A 19,588-nucleotide genomic window follows, 5' to 3' on the forward strand; every position below is an offset into this window, starting at 1 on the left:
GTGATCCGCCCGTCTCGGCCTCCCAAAGTGCTGGGATTACAGGCTTGAGCCACCGCGCCCGGCCACAAGATTGTATAAAATAAATTTTTTATTGAGCACTCACCATATGGTAGGCACTGGAAATACAGTGGTGGCCGAAAGCTGTATTGGATGATAATGGTACAAAGCAGGGACAAGATGTAGTTGATCAAATGCTTACATACAACAGAGTGTCTGTTTATGAACTGAAGTAGAAAGGAATTTAATTCCATGTGGGCATGTGCTGAGGGGCCTGGCCTCTTCTGCGTGGTGGGGAAGGTACTCCAGTGACACTCAGAGCTGAGGCCTGAGGGATGGGCAGAAATGAGTTAGGTGTGGCTGAGATGAAAGGAGGAAAGGGCTGAGCTGGCAGGAGGATCTGCATGTGCAAAGGCCTTGAGTAGGACACAGCATGGTGCTTTCAAAGCTGAAAGGAGGGGGATGGGACTGAGCACAGAGGTTGAAGGAGAGGGGGCAGTTCCAGACCACACATGGCTTTGTGGGCCTAATAGGGAGTTTTATTTTATTTAAAATGTTAATTAAAGGTCGGGCACGGTGACTCATGCCTGTAATCCCAGCACTTTGGGAGGCCAAGGTGGGCAGATCACCTGAGGTCAGGAGTTCGAGACCAGCCTGGCCAACATGGTAAAGCCCCGTCTCTACTAAAAATACACAAATTAGCCAGGTGTGGTGGCGCACGCCTGTAGTTCCAGTTTCTCTGGAGGCTGAGGCACGAGAATCATTTGAAACCTGTGAGGCGGAGGTTGCAGTGAGCTGAGATCACACCACTGCACTCCAGCCTGGATGACAGAGAAAGACTCTTGTCTCAAAAAAATAAAAAAATGAAATAATAAAATAAATTTTTAATTAAATATTAAAATCTAGCCTGGGCAACACAGTGAGACCCTGTCTCTACAAAAAATAAAAAAATAGCCGAGTGTGGTGGTGCGTGCCTGTGGTTCCAGCTACTTGGGGGACTGAGGTGGAAGGATCACTTGAGCCTGGGAGTTTGAGGCTGCAGTGAGCTGTGATTGTGCCACTGCACTCCAGCCTGGGCAACCAAGTGAGATCCCGCCTCAAAAAAAAAAATAATAAAATTTCCTTTATTATAAGTTTCAGTGTCTGGTGAGATAAATCCCAGATTTTTCTTTTCTTCTTCTTCTTCTTCTTTCTTCTTCTTCTCTTTCTCCTTCTCCTTCTCCTTCTCCTTCCTTCTCCTTCCTTCTCCTTCTCCTCCTCCTTCTCCTCCTCCTTCTCCTCCTCCTTCTCCTTCTCCTTCTCCTCCTTCTCCTTCTTTTTTTTCCTTCTTCTTCTTTCTTTCTTTTTTTTTTTGACAGATTCTCACTCAGTCTCCCAGGCAGGAGCAAGCCTCCTGAGTAGCTGGGATTACAGGTGCGTGCCACCATGCCTGGCTAATTTCTGATTTTTTTGATAGGTAAAGACGGAGTTTTGCCATGTTGCCCAGGCTGGTCTCGAACTCCTGGGCTCAAGCTTCCCAAAAGCCTCGGCCTCCCAAAGTACTGGGATTACAGGTGTGAGCCACAGCACGTGGCCTCTTTTCTTCTTTTATCGTCAACTATAATACATATACAGGAAAGCACAGATACACACACTCAGTTTAACATGTAATTATAAAGCAAATTCCTTTGTAATCCCAAGAGCTACAGGAGCCATAGCTGGCGTTGGAGTAGGGGGTGACATGATGGACCCTGCAGGGTGGCCGGAGAACAGAGGAGACAGACTGGAGAGAGTGGTGGTGGGAGAGGAGGAGCTGAAGGGATAGGCTGGACTTTGCTTGCTGTGGTGTGTCAGCCAGGGCCCCAGGGTCGCCCTCTAGGCCTAGATGGATGCAGAAGCTCCTCCTGGAGGCTGGTGGAACAGGGCCGGTGGGTTAGGTGGAAGTGGGGGTGGGGGTGCTGCTGAGCTAGAGTGTGGTTGGGGCCCACAGAGGCTGGGGTGGCTCTTGGACTCCCTAGTGGCCAGGCTGCATTCCGAGGCCAGGCCTCGCAGGCTCCGCTCAGAGAGGCAGCTCTGGGAGGCAGCTGGGGCACCTCTGCTTCCCCTCCTCTCCGGCCCCCACCCCTTGGCTCCTTGGCTGCTAGCCCGCTACTGGGTGGGGCCATCCTGTGTCTTTAAGAGGGTGGAACGGGGCCTTGCGTCTGCGCTTCCTGTGGCCGACGTCATCTGGAGGAGATTTGCTTTCCTTTTCTCCAAAAGGGGAGGAAGTTGAAACTGAGTGGCCCACGATGGGAAGAAGGGAAGCCCAGGGGTACAGGAGGCCTCTGGGTGAAGGCAGAGGCTAATATGGGGTGAGCTTGGGCCCCATGCTGCATGTGTGTGTGAGAGACAGACACTGAGAGAGCTCTGGAGGGATGATAACGGCCTTGCGGTCGCGTGTCATTGATGGCGTGTGAATGTGTGTGCGTTTCTCCATTCCTGCCTCTGGTTGGGCAGGAAGACACCTATAGTTTGCTGGTCCTGTCTTAGGGCCTTGTCCTGGACGGCTTGGGGCTGATGGCTCCTGCTTTGAGAGTCCTGAGGGGTGCTTTTGAGCCTGGAGTCTTTAGCTCTGTCCCTGGGCTGTGTTGTGGGGCCCTGCTGAAATTGTACAGCCCCAGGGCGGGGAAGGGGGAGACCCACACCCTCCTTGGGCCTCCGTGGGGCAGAAGCTGAGGGGATGCCCTACAGCTCTGGAGTTTTTGAATGCGTTTGATGCAGTTACCAAGCATTTGCCTTTTGTTAGAATAAAGCTTGGGTTGGGCATGGTGGCTAACACCTTTTAAAAAACTTACTATTTTTTATTTTTTTGGAGATGGAGTCTCACTCTGTCACCCAGGCTGGAGTGCAGTGGCGCGATCTCGGATCACTGCAACCTCTGCCTCGTGGGTTCATGTGATTCTCCTGCCTCAGCCTTCAGAGTAGCTGGAACTACAGGCATGTACAACCACCCCGGGTAATTCTTTTTTTTTTTTTGTATTTTAGTACAGACGGGGTTTCACTATGTTGGCCAGGGTAGTCTAGAACTCCTGACCTCGAGGGTTTCACTATGTTGCCCAGGCTGGTCTCAAATTCCTGATCCCAGGCGACTGCCTTCGCCTCCCAAAGTGTTAGGATTACAGGCATGAACCACTGCTTCTGGGCTATTTATTTTATTTTTTAATTTTTTGAGATGGAGTCTCCTTCTGTCGCTCACGCTGGAGTGCAGTGGCGCCATCTGAGCTCACTGCAACCCCTGCCTCCTGGGTTCAAGCGATTCTCCTGCCTCAGCCTCCTGAGTAGCTGGGACTACAGTCTTGTGCCACTACGGCCGGCTAATTTTTGTATTTTTAGTACAGTCAGGGTTTCACCATGTTGGCCAGGGTAGTCTAGAACTCCTGACCTCGAGTGATATGCCCACCTTGGCCTCTCAAAGTGTTGGGATCAAGGGTGTGAACCACCGCACCTGGCCAGTTTTTTATTTTTATTTTTTATCTATTTACTTTTTTGAGATGGAGTTTCCCTTTTGTTGACTAGGCTGGAGTGCAATGGTGTGATCTCGGCCTACTGGAATCTCTGCTGGGATTGTAAGCACCCGCCATCATGCTCGGCTAATTTTTTTTGTACTTTCTCGAACTCCAGATCTCAGGTGATCCGCCTGCCTCGGCCTCCCAAAGTGCTGGGATTATAGGTGTGAGCCACCATGCCCAGCTGTTTTTTATTTATTTATTTATTTTTTGAGACGGAGTCTCGCTCTGTTGCCCAGGCTGGAGTGCAGTGGCCGGACCTCAGCTCACTGCAAGCTCCGCCTCCTGGGGTTTATGCCATTCTCCTGCCTCAGCCTCCCGAGTAGCTGGGACTACAGGCGCCTGCCACCTCGCCCGGCTAGATTTTTGTATTTTTTTAGTAGAGACGGGGTTTCACCGTGTTAGCCAGGATGGTCTTGATCTCATGACCTCGTGATCCGCCCGTCTCGGCCTCCCAAAGTGCTGGGATTACAGGCTTGAGTCACAGCGCCTGGCCGGCCACGATGACAGTTTTTTTTTTTTTTTTTGAGACGGAGTCTGACTCTGTCGCCCAGGCTGGAGTGCAGTGGCCAGATCTCAGCTCACTGCAAGCTCCGCCTCCCGGGTTTATACCATTCTCCTGCCTCAGCCTCCCGAGTAGCTGGGACTACAGGCGCCTGCCACCTCGCCCGGCTAGATTTTTGTATTTTTTTAGTAGAGACGGGGTTTCACCGTGTTAGCCAGGATGGTCTTGATCTCATGACCTCGTGATCCGCCCGTCTCGGCCTCCCAAAGTGCTGGGATTACAGGCTTGAGCCACCGCACCTGGCCCACGATGACAGTTTTAATCCCAGCACTTTGAGAGGCCGAGGAGGGAAGATAGCTCGAGGCCAGGAGTTGGAAACCAGTTAGGTAACATAGTGAGACCCCTGGCTCTACAAAAATAAATGTGGTAGTGCATGCCTGTGGTTCCAGCTACTGGGGAGGCTGAGGTGGGAGAATCACTTCAGCCTGGGAGGTAGAGGCTGCAGTGAACTGTGATCACACCACACTCCAACCTGGGTGTCAGAGCGAGACCCTGTCTCAAAAAATAAATAGAAAAAGAGAAGAATGAAGCTTGGCCTCTGCAAACACGGCAGGGTGGCTCTGTCTGCGCTTGGAAATCAGGTTTTTGTTTTTTGAGACAGAGTTTTGCTCCTGTCTCCAGGCTGGTATGCAGTGGCGTGATCTCAGCTGACTGCAACCTCTGCCTCTCAGGTTCAAGCAATTCTCCTGCCTCAGCCTCCCAAGTAGCTGGGATTACAGGCACCCGTCACTGTGCCTGGCTAATTTTTGTGTTTTTAGTAGAGATAGGGTTTCACCATGTTGGCTAGGCTGGTCTCGAACTCCAGACCTCAGGTAATCCGCCCTCCTCAGCCTCCCAAAGTGCTGGGATTATAGGCATGAGCCACCGCCCCCGCCTAGAAGTCAATTTTGGTGAACTTCCCAGCCCACGGCCTGCTTTCTCAAAGGGCAGGCCCTCTGACCTCCTGCCTCCAGGCCTCTGTGTCCTCCCCTTGGCTCTTGGCCCTTTCACCTGTAGAAGTGGCTGTGCAGGTCAGAGGGGAGGTCCTAGGGGTGTGTGTGACCCCTGGCACAGTGCTTGGCACACAGCAAGCTTGCAGGCAGAGGCAACTGTCCTTATCACTCAGGGGCCAGCCTCCCTGCCCTGGGGCTGTCGTGGAGTGCAGGTGAACACTAGGGACTTCCTGTTTCGGCCACACTGGCCTCTACCCTCCTGGGGCTTGTCTCTCTCTTCACCCCGTGCTTCCTGAGCCATTTTACCTTCTCTCTCTGCCTCCTACACTGGACTGTGGGCTCCCAGAGGCCAGGGCTGGCTGTCTTGCCCACTGTTAAGTTTTTTGACTCAAATCACAGTGCCTGACTGTGGCATGTGCCCTATACCCATCTCCTGATCACTTGGTTGTGAGGTGGACAAGATAGATGTATGTGTGTGGGGTGGGACTTAAGCTTCCTCCCATGCCTCTGAGGGTGGGACAAGCGGGGCAGACCCAGGGCTAGACGGTTACAGAGACTCACATATACCCCAGTTTACACACGAGGAAACAGATTGAAACAGGTGCAGGCCACCCGACAAGGAAGTAGCTGTATCTGTATTCCCCAGACCCCTTCTGGCAAGAGGGGCGTGCCCTGGGAAGGGGTGGAGTGTGGATGCTGGTCTGGCGGGAGGGTCGAGGGGCCCCAGGTCACATCCAGCTCTTTGGCAGGTTTGGAGCAACCTTGGCCGTTGGCCTGACCATCTTTGTGCTGTCTGTCGTCACTATCATCATCTGCTTCACCTGCTCCTGCTGCTGCCTGTACAAGACGTGCCGCCGACCACGTCGTAAGCGTGCCTACCCTGCTCCACTGTGACCCCCTGGGATGGCAAGGGGAGCTGACCAGGCCCTGCTTTGGCTAAGCTGGAGGGATGGGTGGCAAGCCTGGCCCTAAGACCTGGGGAGGTAAAGGAGGGTCCTCACTGGAATTCTCTTTGCAGCGGTTGTCACCACCACCACATCCACCACTGTGGTGCATGCCCCTTATCCTCAGCCCCCAAGTGTGCCGCCCAGCTACCCTGGACCAAGCTACCAGGGCTACCACACCATGCCGCCTCAGCCAGGGATGCCAGCAGCACCCTACCCAATGCAGTACCCACCACCTTACCCGGCCCAGCCCATGGGCCCGCCGGCCTACCATGAGACCCTGGCTGGTGAGTGCCCCTGCTGACTCTAGCCCTGCCCGACTCCCTGAGTATCTGCCAGCATCCCTCGGGCACCCATCCCAGAGTACATCACTGAATAGGCCTCTGCCCCTTTCTGCTCGCCTGCCACTCATACGGCAGTCCACGATGCTCACAGCCAACCAGGATCCTCTCTGCTTTCAGGAGGAGCAGCAGCCGCGCCCTACCCCGCCAGCCAGCCTCCTTACAACCCGGCCTACATGGACGCCCCGAAGGCGGCTCTCTGAGTGTCCCCCGGCCTCTCTGGCTGCCACTTGGTTATATTGTGTGAGTGGTGTGCAGGCACGGTTCCTTATGTCCCAGGTGTGCTGTGTGTGTCCTGCCTGTGTATGTGGCTTCCTCTGATGCTGACGAGGTGGGGAACGATCCTTGCCAGAGTGGGCTGGGACCAGACTTTGTTCTCTTCCTCACCTGAAATTATGCTTCCTAAAATCTCAAGCCAAACTCAACCCTGTGAGGTGGCCCCTGAGAGGTGGGGGGTTCTCCAGGGCACATCTGGAGTTCTTCTCCAGCTTACCCTAGGGTGACCAAGTATGGCCTGTCACACCAGGGTGGCGCAGCTTTCTGTATGATGCAGACGTGTCCTGGTTTTGGCAGCGTAGCCAGCTGCTGCTTGAGGTGATGCAGGCGAAGCTTGGGATCTGACCAGGTTGGGCTTTGATGCTTTAGGCAGATGTCCCATTGCTCCCTGGAGCCTGTGTCATGCCTGTTGGGGGTCAGGCAGCCTCCTGATGCCAGAACACCTCAGGCAGAGCCCTACTCACCTGACAGTTGTCTGCCTGGACTGTCCCCTGTCCCTGCATCTTCCCTGGGACCACCCGGAGGGCCACATCCACACACAGCCTAGCTGCCCACAGGGAGCTCTGCTGCCCTTGCTGGCCCTGCCCTTCCCACAGGTGAGCAGGGCTCCTGTCCACCAGCACACTCAGGTCTCTTCCCTGCAGTGTTTTCATTTTATTTTAGCCAAACATTTTGCCTGTTTTCTGTTTTAAAACATGATAATTGATATGAAACTGAAACCCCAGGGTGGTGGAGGGAAATTGGCTCAGAGGAGACGGACAACCTGGCAACTGTGAGTCCCTGCTTCCCCTGACACCAACCTCATGGAATATGCAACTCCGGAACCCCAGTCCAGGGTGTTCTGGCAGCAGGGACACCTGGGCCAAGGGGCCATTGGACCAAAGGTGGGGTGTGGGGCCCTGGATGGCAGCTCCGGCCCAGACACGAATACCTCGGTGTTCTCCTCCCTCTATTACTGTTTCACCAGAGCTGTCTTAGCGTCGAATCTGTTGTGTTCTGAGTCTGGGGTCTGTACTCTTGTTTATAATAAATGCAATCGTTTGGAGCTGCTGCCCCCTTTCTTCCTGGCCTCGGCTGCTGGGATTGGAATCAGGCTGTACTGTTTCCATCAACCATCTGGGCTTCTCGTGTTTTCCCTACTTTTATTGAGGTCAGATAGTTGATCATCCTGCTAGGGAAAGTGAGGGACAAACACCATGCCCTCCTCCCCAGGTCCCTGAGTGTGGGCAGAGGTCTGGGCTGCCAAGAAGGGTAGGAGCCAAGTGACCACTCAGTGCTGGAGGAGGGGGGGTCTTTATTCATCAGATTTTCCTTCTTGGCCTACTCCCCAGGTGCAGCCAGGGATAGTCCATACAGTGTGGCCACTGCCAAGGTCAGGACGGCCAGTAGACCCAGTGGTGCCAGTAGCCCCTCCCTGGGTAGGGCTCCAGGGTCCTTCACTGGAGGAAGATCCTTGGGTCGCCTTCTCTCTCCAAGGCTGGGACTAGTGTTCCTGGTTGTAGCCAGGTGTGCAGTGGCTGTGACAGCAGATGGTCTTGGCTTGGTCCCAGCAGAGGCTGTGACCCCATACATGGGCCTGATGGTGCTGAAGGGCCTGGCGTGAGCGTCCACCCACCGCAGCAGGGCCTGTGGTCTCCACTGACAGATGCTGAGCAGGGCCAGGACATCACCCTCAGCCGTGTGCGAGTCCGGAGGGGACTGCCCATACAGGCGTGTGTAGATGCCGCCTAGGCTGTAGCTCTTCCTTGGGCCGTGTTCTGAGGGGCTGCCTGCTCGCTCCACGGCCTTCAGCGCAGTGATGCTATCCACACAGAAGGCACCATCCAGAGCACTGGTGAGGCCCAGCATAGCCAGCTCTGCTTGGAGCAGGGGGAAGTCATAGCGGTCACCATTGTGTGCCACCAGGCACCAGGGCTGTGGCTGGCGCCGCAGGAAGGCTAGGAGCAGGTTGGCCAGGTTGTCATCGAAACACTGACGCCCATGCGCTGCCAGCACAGCTGTGCTCAGACCTGTGATCTTGCTGGCTGCAGGGCTACAGGCTTTTCCCGGAGCCACGCACAGGGAGAGCTTGTCCACCACACGCGGTGGTGGAGGAACTGTGGGAGGTGGTCCCTGAGAGGTGGGGGGGCTCTCCAGGGCACATCTGTGGACAGCCAGCAGGCACAGCTCCGTGACCTTGGGCTGGGAGAAGGGCAAGCCAGTGGCCTCCATGTCGAAAAAGATGAGGGTCTGCATGGGCCCCGGGGGCAGGGCCTGCGAGCCCATGGTTGGGTAGGACCTGTCGCTGAGCCTGGGGAGGAGCATGGGGTGTGTGTGTGAGTGCCCAGTGTTAAGATCCGAAGGGGAGGGAGTGGGGTAGGGGGTGGGCAGAAGCACATCTCAGGCCTTCCCTGCACAGTCCTGCCCTGTCTGTGAGCTCCAGGGCCCATTTTCAGGCAGGAAGTTGGAGAGGGTGGGGTGGTTTCCTTAGTGGGACCAGCACATTCGACTGTTTGAGAGGGCTCCCTCTTCACATGACTTGGCCCCTCCCCTAGTGCCCCCTTAGTCTGGCGTCGGGGAACCCATGGCCCTCCTTCCCTGCGCCATCCCCTTGGGGAGCCATACTTACCCTAGCAGGCAGGCAGGCAGGCAGTAGTGACTTGGCTGCACACTCTCCCCGCGGCTCTCGCTGGCAGCAGTGGCGGGAAGTGAAACTTGGTGTGGGCCCGCCTACAGGCCCACGTGAGCCAGGCCCGCCCTGCTCGTCAGCCTGTCTGGTCTGTCCCTCTCGCCAACATCCGTCCCCCCAACCCCCACTTCCCCGCCCCCAGGGGACCCCAGAGGCCTTCTAAGATCCACAGCTGTGGCCTGCTGGTGGCACAATGCACCGGGCCATCACACCAGTGACAGGCAGCTGGAAGGACCAGGGCAGTGGCGCCAGACCAGCTCCCAGTGTTACACACTGCTGGGAGCTCCTGCTGCAGCCCTTTCGTGCCCACCTGTGGGTCCCACTTTTCCAGGCTTTCCTGGTTTAGGCCTGGGCCAAGAGCCACCTCCTTCCCTGCCACACAATGGTTTCTTCCCATGGCCCCAGCCCAAAGCAATGACTCAGGGCAATTCCACAGGCAGGGCAGGGCTCCTTCCTCAAGGCAGATCGGTTACCATGGGGACTGGGGCTCAGCAGCAGCCAGGGACAGGAAGAAGGATCCCAGCCACTCAAGGTCCCGGTCCCGCTCCACCCCTCCCACTCTGCCAAACAGATCAGACTCAGGAAACAAGGCCAGCCGGTTCTCTGGGCAGTTCCTGCTGGTCACTGCTTTAATCAGTTGATGTGGTAAGGAAAGGAACGGTGCTGGTGCCACCATGTGGCTGGACGCTCAGGGCCTCAGCCACACTCCAACTCGGGGTCGTCCACATCGGTTTCCGCGGCACAGAGGTCATCCAGGGCTGCCTCTGAGATAAAAGGGAGAGGTTCCTGGTGAGGGCCCAAAGGTGCCAGGGCCTAGGGCAGGTCCCACCTCTCCTCCCCCAACGCCCGCAGGAACTAACCAGTCCCTTCCAGACCCAGGCCTTGCTCCCTCAGCTACTGCAAACAAAGTGATACAAAAGCAATTCAGACATGGGTATTTCTGGAAACACTGTGGCTCTGTCAGGCACATTCAACAGATAGGAGCAAAAGGCAGCCCAATATGCTTGGAGAAGAACTGGGGCAGAAGATAAAGAAAATGGCCCCAGTGCTGGAACAGGCTGTAGTGGGCAAGGGCCTGCTGAGGGGACGCCCAGGAATATGAGTTGTTGGGGAACCTCAGGGAGAAGCCCTGGGGGCTGGGCGGGAGGGCCTCTGGCAGGCTCACCTTCACAGTCGGTCACGTCAGGAAGCCCGCGGATGAGCATGCTGACCCCTGGCATCACCTGGTCATACTGATGCAGGACCTCCACGCAGTGCATTATGAAGAGCTTGTCCTTCTGGGACAGGCCGTGCAGCAGCAGCACCGTGTCCCGCAGACAGCGCACTGTCCGCCTCTGCTGGTCAGTCCTTGGGGGCCCACTTGCCCTCCGCACTGTCAGCCACTGTCTGTGCAACATCACCGTGAGCGCTCTGACCACCTGGGAGAGAGGGGGCACAGACTGAGGTCTGGTGCCACCATGGCCTGCACCCTAACAATCCATTCAGCCTAGCCACCTCAGGTGAGGGGGTTTGCAGTGGGGTCTACAGTCCTTGCACAGAGCCCCCTTACCACCCACATAACTGCCAGCTGTTGGCCCCTGCCCACTCACCTCTATATTACACTGGCAGCTGGAGCCAGTGACTAGGGGCAAGGGGCTCTGCACACCAAGCTTAGCCAGGAGCCACACCACCTAGAACAAGAACAGATCAGCTCCATCTTGGGCAGAAGGACCAGTCCCTGTGAGGGCTTTCTCAAGTTTCTGTAAGAGTTCACTTGCTTCAGCAACTGCTTGTCTGCACAAATGGGATCCAAGAAGTGGTGTGGGACCTTCCCAGGGCAGACCCAGGATGAGCACCCATGTCCCACCAGCAACCCACCTGCCTCCAGCCCCCCATCCTGCCCCCAAGCCCCAAAGCCAGGACAGGTTCAGTCATCAGGCAACTCTGCCAAGTCCTGTCTGCATTGCATCTGTGTAGTGCACAGCCCCCAAAATGAGTTTACCTCTTTAGCTGCTTGATATACTCCTTACTAAAATGAACTAAAGCTCCTTTTCTCCCCAGTGGAAAGAGGAGATTCTGTCGGTTCTTAGGATGGGGTGGGGACAGTCTCCAGAAGCGGCTCTGGAGTTTTTACCTCTTGTTCCAGCTGGAGCCATTGTGTCTCTGAGGCCACTCTGTCAGGCCGTGATGTGATGTACATGTACAGCAGCAGCAGGAGGCAGTCTTCTGAAAAGGACAGTGCACCTCTCACTCAGGGTGCCCTTTCTCATGAAGAGCTTGGGCTACATGCTGCAGAAGCCCTCCGAGGCCCTTGACCCTGTCCCCACCCCAACACTTCCCTTGATCTGCAGGAGCAGTCCAGACGCCCACCCCACCCTGCTTTACCTGAGTGGGAACAGAGCTGAGGTGCCAACTGGTCGTGGTCCGCCAGGAGGGAGAGGAGCTCAACAGCCAGCAGCACGCCAGGCAGGGGTGTCTCTGGGCTGAGGCACTTTGGCAGCACTTGGAACACACACTGGAACCTAAAAGACAAGGACCCAGAGAGATGTGACACTCCCCAACCAGTTTCATAACCTACCCTCACATTCCACTAGAGGTAACAGAAAATTGAGCAAGACAGTATGAACAGGTGAGCTGGTTCAGCCAGACTTGGGTTTCAGTGCTGGCCTGACCTCCACTTACTTGCTATGAAACTTGTTTCATGTGAACAAGCGGGCACTTCCACTGCAAGACTGCTGCAGCTGAGAGGACAGGCCCTCATCTGGCATAGCATCGCCCAGGAAGTGGAATGACCTCCTGGACCTGGGATGCCTGGCTTCCACATGCTCCCAAACAGGGATGCAGGTCCTAACTTAGGTGGGAGAGAAATGTTCCGTGCCCACAGAAGGACCAGCCAGGGCTCCAGAAGTGACAAACATGGACTTGGCTATAGTTGGATCTTACAAGACCTCTTGCAGGGCAAGAAAAACCATTTTCTCTACTTGTTAGAAAACGTATCTGCTGCCAGTAGGAGAATGTGCCTACTGTGGGGTGTGCAGGAGGGAGGGGTTCTGGGCACACTGCCACAGGTCTCAGGGGCAAAAGGAAAGCTATTACCAAGAAACCAAGCCCCAAGGCAACTGCTGCTGTTTGCTAAACCCACATATCCTGGAGGAGCACGGTGGACTGGCCTGGTGGGTGGAGAGAAGAGCAATTCTGAAACACCCTATGGGGACTAGCCAGGTGTGTACCCCTTCAGACATCTGCAGTTTCTGAGCACAGAAGGTCAAGATATCCCTCAGTATGTTCTTAGGAAGCAAAGTCTCACTATGTGGGGTGAATTCACTTTAGAACAAATCCTGCACAGCAGACAAAAAGTTCAATGCTTTTTAGTTGCCAGGGTGTGCGGACCTTTGCGGGAAGCTGCAATTTAACATTGTTACCTGGTTTCATTACCGGGCTGTAAGAGGCCCAATATCTGCCACTTGCAGAAGGTTTTGCAAGGAAAATCCACCTTTACATACAACACAGTGGTTTCCAAGTTATTTTTTGATAGCATAATAACTTTTTTTTTTTTTTTGAAACGGAGTCTCGCTCTTGCCCAGGCTGGAGTGCAGTGGCGTGATCTCATCTCACTGAAACCTCTGTCTCCAGGGTTCAAGCGATTCTCCTGCCTTAGCCTCCCAAGTAGCTGGGACTACAGGTGCCTGCCACTACGCCCAACTAATCTTTTGTATTTTTAGTAGAGATGGGGTTTCATCGTGTTAGCCAGGATGGTCTCAATCTCCTGACCTCATGATCTACCCGCCTCGGCTTCCCAAAGTGCTGGGATTACAGGCGTGAGCTATCACGCCTGGCCCATAAGAACCTTTTTAAATGAAATTTTATGAAGAGTCCCAGTACATGAAATAGATAAGCACCCAGCCATGGCTGTGTTTTGAATGTCCCTATGGGCAAGCTCAACAGGAATGGAATAATGGTATGCCTACCACCAGCAAAAACATGGTTTCTGGGATTCTTTTTTTTTGAGATAGGGTCTCACTCTGTCACCTAGATTGGAGTGCAGTAGCATGGTCATAGCTCACTGCCACCATGCCTAGCTAATTAAAAAAAAAAAAAAAGGCTGGGCGCGGTGGCTCAAGCCTGTAATCCCAGCACTTTGGGAGGCCGAGACAGGCAGATCACGAGGTCAGGAGATCGAGACCATCCTGGCTAACACGGTGAAACCCCGTCTCTACTAAAAAATACAAAAAGCTAGCCGGGCGAGGTGGCGGGCGTCTGTAGTCCCAGCTACTCGGGAGGCTGAGGCAGGAGAATGGTGTAAACCCGGGAGGCAGAGCTTGCAGTGAGCTGAGATCCGGCCACTGCACTCCAGCCCGGGTGACAGAGCGAGACTCCGTCTCAAAAAAAAAAAAAAAAAAATTGTAGAGACGGAGTCTCGCTTTGTTGCCCATGCTGGTCTCAAACTCCTGGGCTTAAGTGATCCTCCCAAAGTGCTGAGATTACAGGCAGGAGCCACTGTGCCCAGCCTGGGATTCATTCATTTAACAATTATTAAACAAATAACCAAGGCTGGGCCTGGTGGCTCACGCCTATAATCCCAGCACTTTGGGAGGCCAAGGTGGGTGGATCACCTGAGGTCAGGCATTTGAGACCAGCCTGGCCAGCATGGTGAAACTCTGTCTCTACTAAAAATACAAAAATTAGCCGGGCGTGGTGGCAGGCACCTGTAATCCCAGCTTCTCAGGAGGCTGAGGCAGAACTGCTTGAACCTGGGAGATGGAGGTTGCAGTGAGCCGAGATCACACCATTGCACTCCAACCTGGGCAACAAGAGTGAAACTTCGTCTCAAAACAAAACCAAAAACAAACAAACAAAACAGCCACTATGAGCTGGGCCCCTGCTGGGCACTTGAGTGCTGGGTCTGCCTGATCCCATTGCCCACACTATACTGCGGTGCTGTGTCCAGCTCTGAGTACCACCTTTAGCATGGGCCAGACCAACCAAAAATATTCAGATGGAAACAGATGAGGAAACAGTAGTGCTGAGCTCAGAGATGAGATGGTTTCAGATATATTCAGCCAGTGGAATCATTCCAACATAGAAACTGGCCCTTTGGTAGAGTGCTGAGAGGGAGACTGGTTTACTGGATGAGGGTGGGCTGGCTGTGTTCACAGTTCTCCCCAATCTTGTGGCTCTGGAATCTCAAGGGAGGAATTTATGATCAGTGTTCATTCACTAGGTTCACTGTAATACTACTACCCACAAACTGTAAGAGGAACAGGCCACTCCAGATGCATGCTAAAGATGGGCACAATGACAGGCAGAGACTCCAGCAAGGTCAGCCTGTGGGCCACAGATCCTCCCCACATCCTCTGCTTCCTTAGGGAACCCACTGAACTTCAACGTGCTTGTGATATATGGTCTTCACCTTACCCACATCTCAGGTTCAGAGGCCCCTTGTCTTAGCCCTTGTTCTGGGACAGGGCCCTCCTCCACAGAGGTTAGCAGCCTCCTTTAATCATGTGTGCCTTCTGCTTACCTGTTGTTCAGAGGCAGAATTAAACCAAATAAACCACTTCCTTGGTTCTTCCATTTGGTCCCACTTCCCATCACTTCAGAACTCCCTGAACCAGGCCTTAGAACTAACTAGTGTAGATAAGTCAAGATGTAAGCAAAGTACAAGAGACACGGGTTAGACCTTAACAGGTCAGGTGAGACCCACAAGGAATCATGACTCCTATGCTGCTTTATACCTGGGCAAGAAATCAGAGGAAGTGTTTTCGGCTAATTTCACCAAAACCTTAAGGCACTGGGTCAGGACACTGGCTTGAAGGTGACCTATTGCTGCAGAAGAGAAAGCCAACAGGTGAAGAAGCATCTTCAACAGTGGGTGCTGTCCTTGGTCATCAGCAACCTCCCTTGGGGCTGAGGTCATATCTCCATCACCAAACCTGTGAACCAGGCTCCCATTTCCTTCCCCAGCAGCAGAATCTGCCCCAACTTGTGACAGTAATAGGGAGACCACTGCTCCGCTGTGGCACACCAGGTACTGAAGAATGCTAAGTGCAGTCACAGAGAAGCCTTCCAGGATGCACACTGAGTCCTCAGGGTTGGTCTCTACCCCAGAGCTCACGCGGGAGGAATGTGTCGGTAAGTCCCCAGGTGCTCCGCTTCTCTTAGCAGCTGCCAAGTCCTGCAGGGCCTGGCAGTGTAAGCCGATGAAGAACTGTACGAGGGGGAGGAAATGCACGGCTCCAGGAAGTTGGCAGAGTGGGAAGGCCCTTCTGCCTCCCTCTGCTGGGTCTCCATCATGTGAGCACTCATTCCTGGCAACCAGATTCAGTCCAGTGAATGCCAGGTTCTGTGCTTCTCTCAGGGCTGAGAGGGAAAATGACCCATCCTGAGAACCTGTGGTCCTGAGGCCTGACATTCCAGCCAAGGTACTGGCAACAAACACAAAGAAAAATAGATAAGTGTGGGATGGAGATAAGGTCAAGGGCCCCAAACAGCTTGCCTGCCAAATTCTCCAGGCTCCCTGCCCTTCCCACAGACTTCCCAGGCTGGCCAGGGCCAGAAAGGAATTTGCTTCCAGGAAGCTCCTTCCCAAACAAGCTTTCCAGGAGTCTTATGCTTACCTGCCAAACCCTGGTGGCTGCAGGGGGGTGCCAGCAAGAGACTCAGAACTACTACTCAGGAGGTGGCACAGGCTTAGGGATGACCCTGGGATCAAAGGCTGCTTCAGGAGCAGGTTTATCAAAATGGAACCTGTAGAAGACAAGGTGACTCTAGAAGGTTCTGACATGGGAGATCTTTTCTTTGGCCTCAGAAGGAAACAGTAAGGACTCTTTGGATGCCAACTGTCCTCTAAGTTGCCACTAAGCCCCAGGAAGATGCCTGTGGGTGTGGAAGGCTCTGGGACATACCTGCCTTTGGCCCTTTCCACTTTATAAAGTCTTCTGCTTAAGCCACATACTTTGACTTCCCTGGACTCCCTGAAGGACTGCCCAGGGTGCCGGTTCTCAGAGGCCTGGGCAATTCTTCTGCATATCACTCAGAGCCATGCAGGCCCCTGCAGGAGAAGCAGGGATTCTGGTACCTTGAGTGTTTGATCTCTGTCTCCAGCTGTCAACAAAGCTTTTCTGGGCCTCTTCTTGTTTTATGGAGTCACCTCTCAGACTGTGGGTCTTACTATCTGAAATGTGATAAAATGTAAATCAAAACTTGAGCACAAAAGCATGGGCATATTAGAAACTTTTACATGCAATGAGTTTAAAACACAGGCTGTTCTACTTCTTTGACCTTGGATCAAACAAGAGCCAAAGCAGCTCAAAAGCTCTGCATTTTTTACCTTTCTTATGTAAAACAGGAACTCATACAAGGACAGGAAAAGAAAATCAAGCTGTTTGCCTCACTCAAAATGAGGCAGTTAGATAAAACAGTAACCACTAACATTGACATGGTGCTTGTTATGTGCTAGACACAGAAGGTTATGTGCTAGACACTAAGAGCTTTACACACGTCAGCCCATTTGTTCCTCAGTGACCCTACAAGTAGTTATCATTAGCTCTGTTTTACATATAGGGAAACTGAGGCACAGAGATTAAAGGACTTGCCCAAATTACATCAGCCAGTAAGTAGCATTACTGGGACTCACATCCAGGCTACTGGGCTCTACTGCTTGCTTGTAACACTACTGTACACTGCCACTTTAGCTGCTAGATTCCAAAAATGTAAGTGGGCTGCAGTTTCTTAGAAGTGTGTGATGGCCAAGGATTTGAAAGGTTGATGGTAAAAAGAGGGTCAATGTATCTGATTTATAAGATATACTGACATAGCAGTCTGAAAACCTACTGATGTTAGATTGTCTCTCTCTAAAAAACAGCAGCATCCCCTCAACCTGGACTGAGTTATAAAAACTCAAAAGCTGGACTGCAAAAGGAAAACAGAGGCTGGGCATGGTTCATGCCTGTAATCCCAGCACTTTGGGCGGCTGAGGTAGGTGGATCACGAGGTCATGAAATTGAGACCATCCACGCCAACATGGTGAAACCCATCTCTACTAAAAATACAGAAATTAGCTGGGCGTGGTGGTGCGCGCCTGTAGTCCCAGCTACTCGGGAGGCTGAGGCAGAAGAATCACTTGAACCCGGGAGGCAGAGGTTGCCGTGAGCCGAGATCATGTCACTGCACTCCAGCCTGGTGACAGAGTGAGACTCCAACTCAAAGAAAAAAAAAAAAAAGAAAAGAAAAACAGGTTCCTGCATACTACTGATGGTTTAAAAATATGCCCACAACCATGATGGCAGGTGCCTATAATCCCAGCTACTCGGGAGGCTGAGGCTGGAGAATTGCTTGAACCCGGGAGGCGGAAGCTGCAGTGAGTCGAGATCGTGCCATTGCACTCCAGCCTGAGTGGGTGACAGAGTGAGACTCTGTCTCCAAACAAACAAACAAAGCCCACAAATGCTTAGACACACCTCCCTTCAAAAGGTATAGCTTAGTTTCCCCTCCTTGAGTGAAGCCCAGACTCAGTGATTTGCTTCTAACTAACAATGTGGCAGAGGTGATGCTGTGTGACTTCTGAGGCTAGGCCACAAAAGGATAGCTTCTGCCTGGCTCTCTCTCTCTCTGGATTTGCTGGCTTTAGAGGAAGCCACCCACCAGGTTATGAGGATACCCTGTATCCATGTGCAGAGGCCCATGTGGCAAGGAATTACACTGCCAGTCATGTGAATGAGCCATCTTGAAATAGATCCTCCAGCTTAAGACAAGCTTTCAGTAATTCCAGTCCCTGCAGAGATTGTCCCCACTGTGCCCTGTCAGAATTGCTGATCACAGAAATTGGGAGAAAATAAATAATAATTGTTTTAAGCCACAAATTTGGGTAGTTTGTTATACAGCAATAGATGACTTATGGACTTACCCTCTCTGCCCACCAGAGGCTTGTATCCTGACTCTGTCTGGCAGGGGTGGGGAAGGGACATGTTAGCACTAAAAGACTCCTTTGTAGGAAAAGATGTTTTTCCAAATTGTGGAGAACACGCTTCTGGCTTTATAACCACAGAAGGGTTTTTCCTAGGACTGGAAAAAGTTAACTATGAAAGCAAAGTAATGATTCTACTAAAACAATTCAAAACACCTGGTTACAAAATTTCTAACAAACTTTAAACTTTTCATATCTAGGTGTTTTAACCAAAGGTTTTTTTTTTTTTTTTTTTTGAGGCGGAGTCTCGCTCTGTCGCCCGGACTGGAGTGCGGTGGCCGGATCTCAGCTCACTGCAAGCTCCGCCTCCCGGGTTTACGCCATTCTCCTGCCTCAGCCTCCGGAGTAGCTGGGACTACAGGCGCCCGCCACCTCGCCCGGCTAGTTTTTGTATTTTTAGTAGAGACGGGGTTTCACCATGTTAGCCAGGATGGTCTCGATCTCCTGACCTCGTGATCCGCCCATCTCAGCCTCCCAAAGTGCTGGGATTACAGGCTTGAGCCACCGCGCCCGGCCAACCAAAGGTTTTATCTATTATGTCTACCATTCTTTGTCAGGGGAGCAGTGCAAAATTCCAGGCATTTGGTTTGCTTTTTTAAAAATATTTTTAAATTTTAATTTCTCTATAGAGATGGGGTTTCGCTAAGTTACCCAGGCTGGTCTGGAACTCCTGAGCTCGAGTGATCCACCCACTTTGCCCTCCCAAAGTGCTGGGATTATAGGCGTGATCCACCGTTACTGGCCAATTCCAGGCATTTTGATCCAAATCATTGAAAAAGTCTTTTACTCATTTTCATATTTTTCTAATCATCCAAAAATATAATATTAGCCAAAATTCCTTTACTATTTTTTATTATCACTATTTCCAATTCCACCAAAACTTTTTTTTTTTTTTTTGAGATAGAGTCCTGCTCTGTTGCCCAGGCTCCTGAGTAGCTGGGATTATAGGCACACACCAACATGACCAGATAATTTTTTTTTTTTTTTGGTGAGACAGGGTCTCACACTGTTGCCTGTGCTGGAGCCCAGTGGCACAATTATGGCTCACTGCGGCCTCGACCTCTTGGGCTCAGTGATCCTCCCACCTCATTCTTCTGAGTAGCACAGGGACTACAGGTATGCAACCACCACATCTGGCTAATTTTTTATTCTTTCTAGAGATAGAGTTTCACCATGTTGCCTAGGCTAGTCTTGAACTCATGGGCTCAAATGATCAGCCCACCTCAGCTTCCTAAAATGCTGGGATTACAGTGAGCCACCAGGGCCGGTAATTTTATTTTATTTTATTTTTTAGTAGCAATGGGGTTTTGCTATGTTACCCAGGCTGGTCTCGAACTCCTAGCCTTAAGCAATCTTCCTGCCTTAGCCTCCTCTGTAGCTGGGATTGCCTGTGTAGC

General features: G+C 52.7%; 3 protein-coding genes across 10 annotated transcripts in view; 1 reads left to right on the forward strand and 2 right to left on the reverse strand.

The window, feature by feature from the left end:
• Positions 1-6,623, forward strand: part of SHISA5 (shisa family member 5) — a 35,602-nt gene extending 28,979 nt beyond the window's left edge. Inside the window, exons 1-4 of one of the 4 annotated variants that reach the window (XM_011939164.1) lie at positions 2,006-2,327; positions 5,768-5,883; positions 6,037-6,249; positions 6,427-6,601. In XM_011939164.1, the coding sequence (XP_011794554.1) occupies positions 2,323-2,327; positions 5,768-5,883; positions 6,037-6,249; positions 6,427-6,506 (414 nt within the window). In that variant the 5' untranslated portion in view covers positions 2,006-2,322 and the 3' untranslated portion in view covers positions 6,507-6,601. Of the gene's footprint in view, positions 1-2,005; positions 2,328-5,767; positions 5,884-6,036; positions 6,250-6,423 lie in introns of those variants that run through there. The other 3 variants (XM_011939163.1, XM_011939161.1, XM_011939160.1) reach the window with 3 other exon arrangements.
• Positions 6,624-7,856: 1,233 nt separating this feature from the next.
• TREX1 (three prime repair exonuclease 1) lies at positions 7,857-9,978 on the reverse strand. 3 transcript variants are annotated; one of them, XM_011939165.1, is made up of 4 exons: positions 9,558-9,847; positions 9,188-9,247; positions 8,858-8,869; positions 7,857-8,760 (listed from the first exon to the last, which is right to left on the reverse strand). In XM_011939165.1, exons 1-4 carry the CDS (start codon positions 9,642-9,644, stop codon positions 7,900-7,902), a joined length of 1,020 nt encoding a protein of 339 aa, XP_011794555.1. In that variant the 5' UTR covers positions 9,645-9,847; the 3' UTR covers positions 7,857-7,899. The 3 variants fall into 3 exon arrangements, with proteins under 3 accessions (XP_011794555.1, XP_011794557.1, XP_011794556.1); XM_011939167.1 differs by lacking the exons at positions 8,858-8,869; positions 9,188-9,247 and having other exon boundaries at positions 7,857-8,832; positions 9,329-9,978; XM_011939166.1 differs by having other exon boundaries at positions 7,857-8,869; positions 9,188-9,978.
• The window catches only part of ATRIP (ATR interacting protein), a 30,269-nt gene continuing 18,537 nt past the window's right edge, over positions 7,857-19,588 (reverse strand). For 2 of the 3 annotated variants that reach the window (XM_011939170.1, XM_011939168.1), the window contains 9 exons: positions 18,132-18,289; positions 16,305-16,400; positions 15,844-15,973; positions 14,962-15,651; positions 11,612-11,748; positions 11,361-11,452; positions 10,837-10,917; positions 10,413-10,665; positions 7,857-10,011 (listed from right to left, as the gene is read on the reverse strand). In XM_011939170.1, coding sequence (XP_011794560.1) covers positions 9,944-10,011; positions 10,413-10,665; positions 10,837-10,917; positions 11,361-11,452; positions 11,612-11,748; positions 14,962-15,651; positions 15,844-15,973; positions 16,305-16,400; positions 18,132-18,289 — 1,705 coding nt within the window. In that variant the 3' untranslated portion in view covers positions 7,857-9,943. The remainder of the gene's footprint in view (positions 10,012-10,412; positions 10,666-10,836; positions 10,918-11,360; positions 11,453-11,611; positions 11,749-14,961; positions 15,652-15,843; positions 15,974-16,304; positions 16,401-18,131; positions 18,290-19,588) is intronic. The other variant, XM_011939169.1, reaches the window with a different exon arrangement.

The sequence above is a fragment of the Colobus angolensis genome, unplaced genomic scaffold (genome assembly GCF_000951035.1).
Source record: "Colobus angolensis palliatus isolate OR3802 unplaced genomic scaffold, Cang.pa_1.0 Scaffold18, whole genome shotgun sequence".
NCBI classification, from domain to species: Eukaryota; Metazoa; Chordata; class Mammalia; order Primates; family Cercopithecidae; genus Colobus; species Colobus angolensis.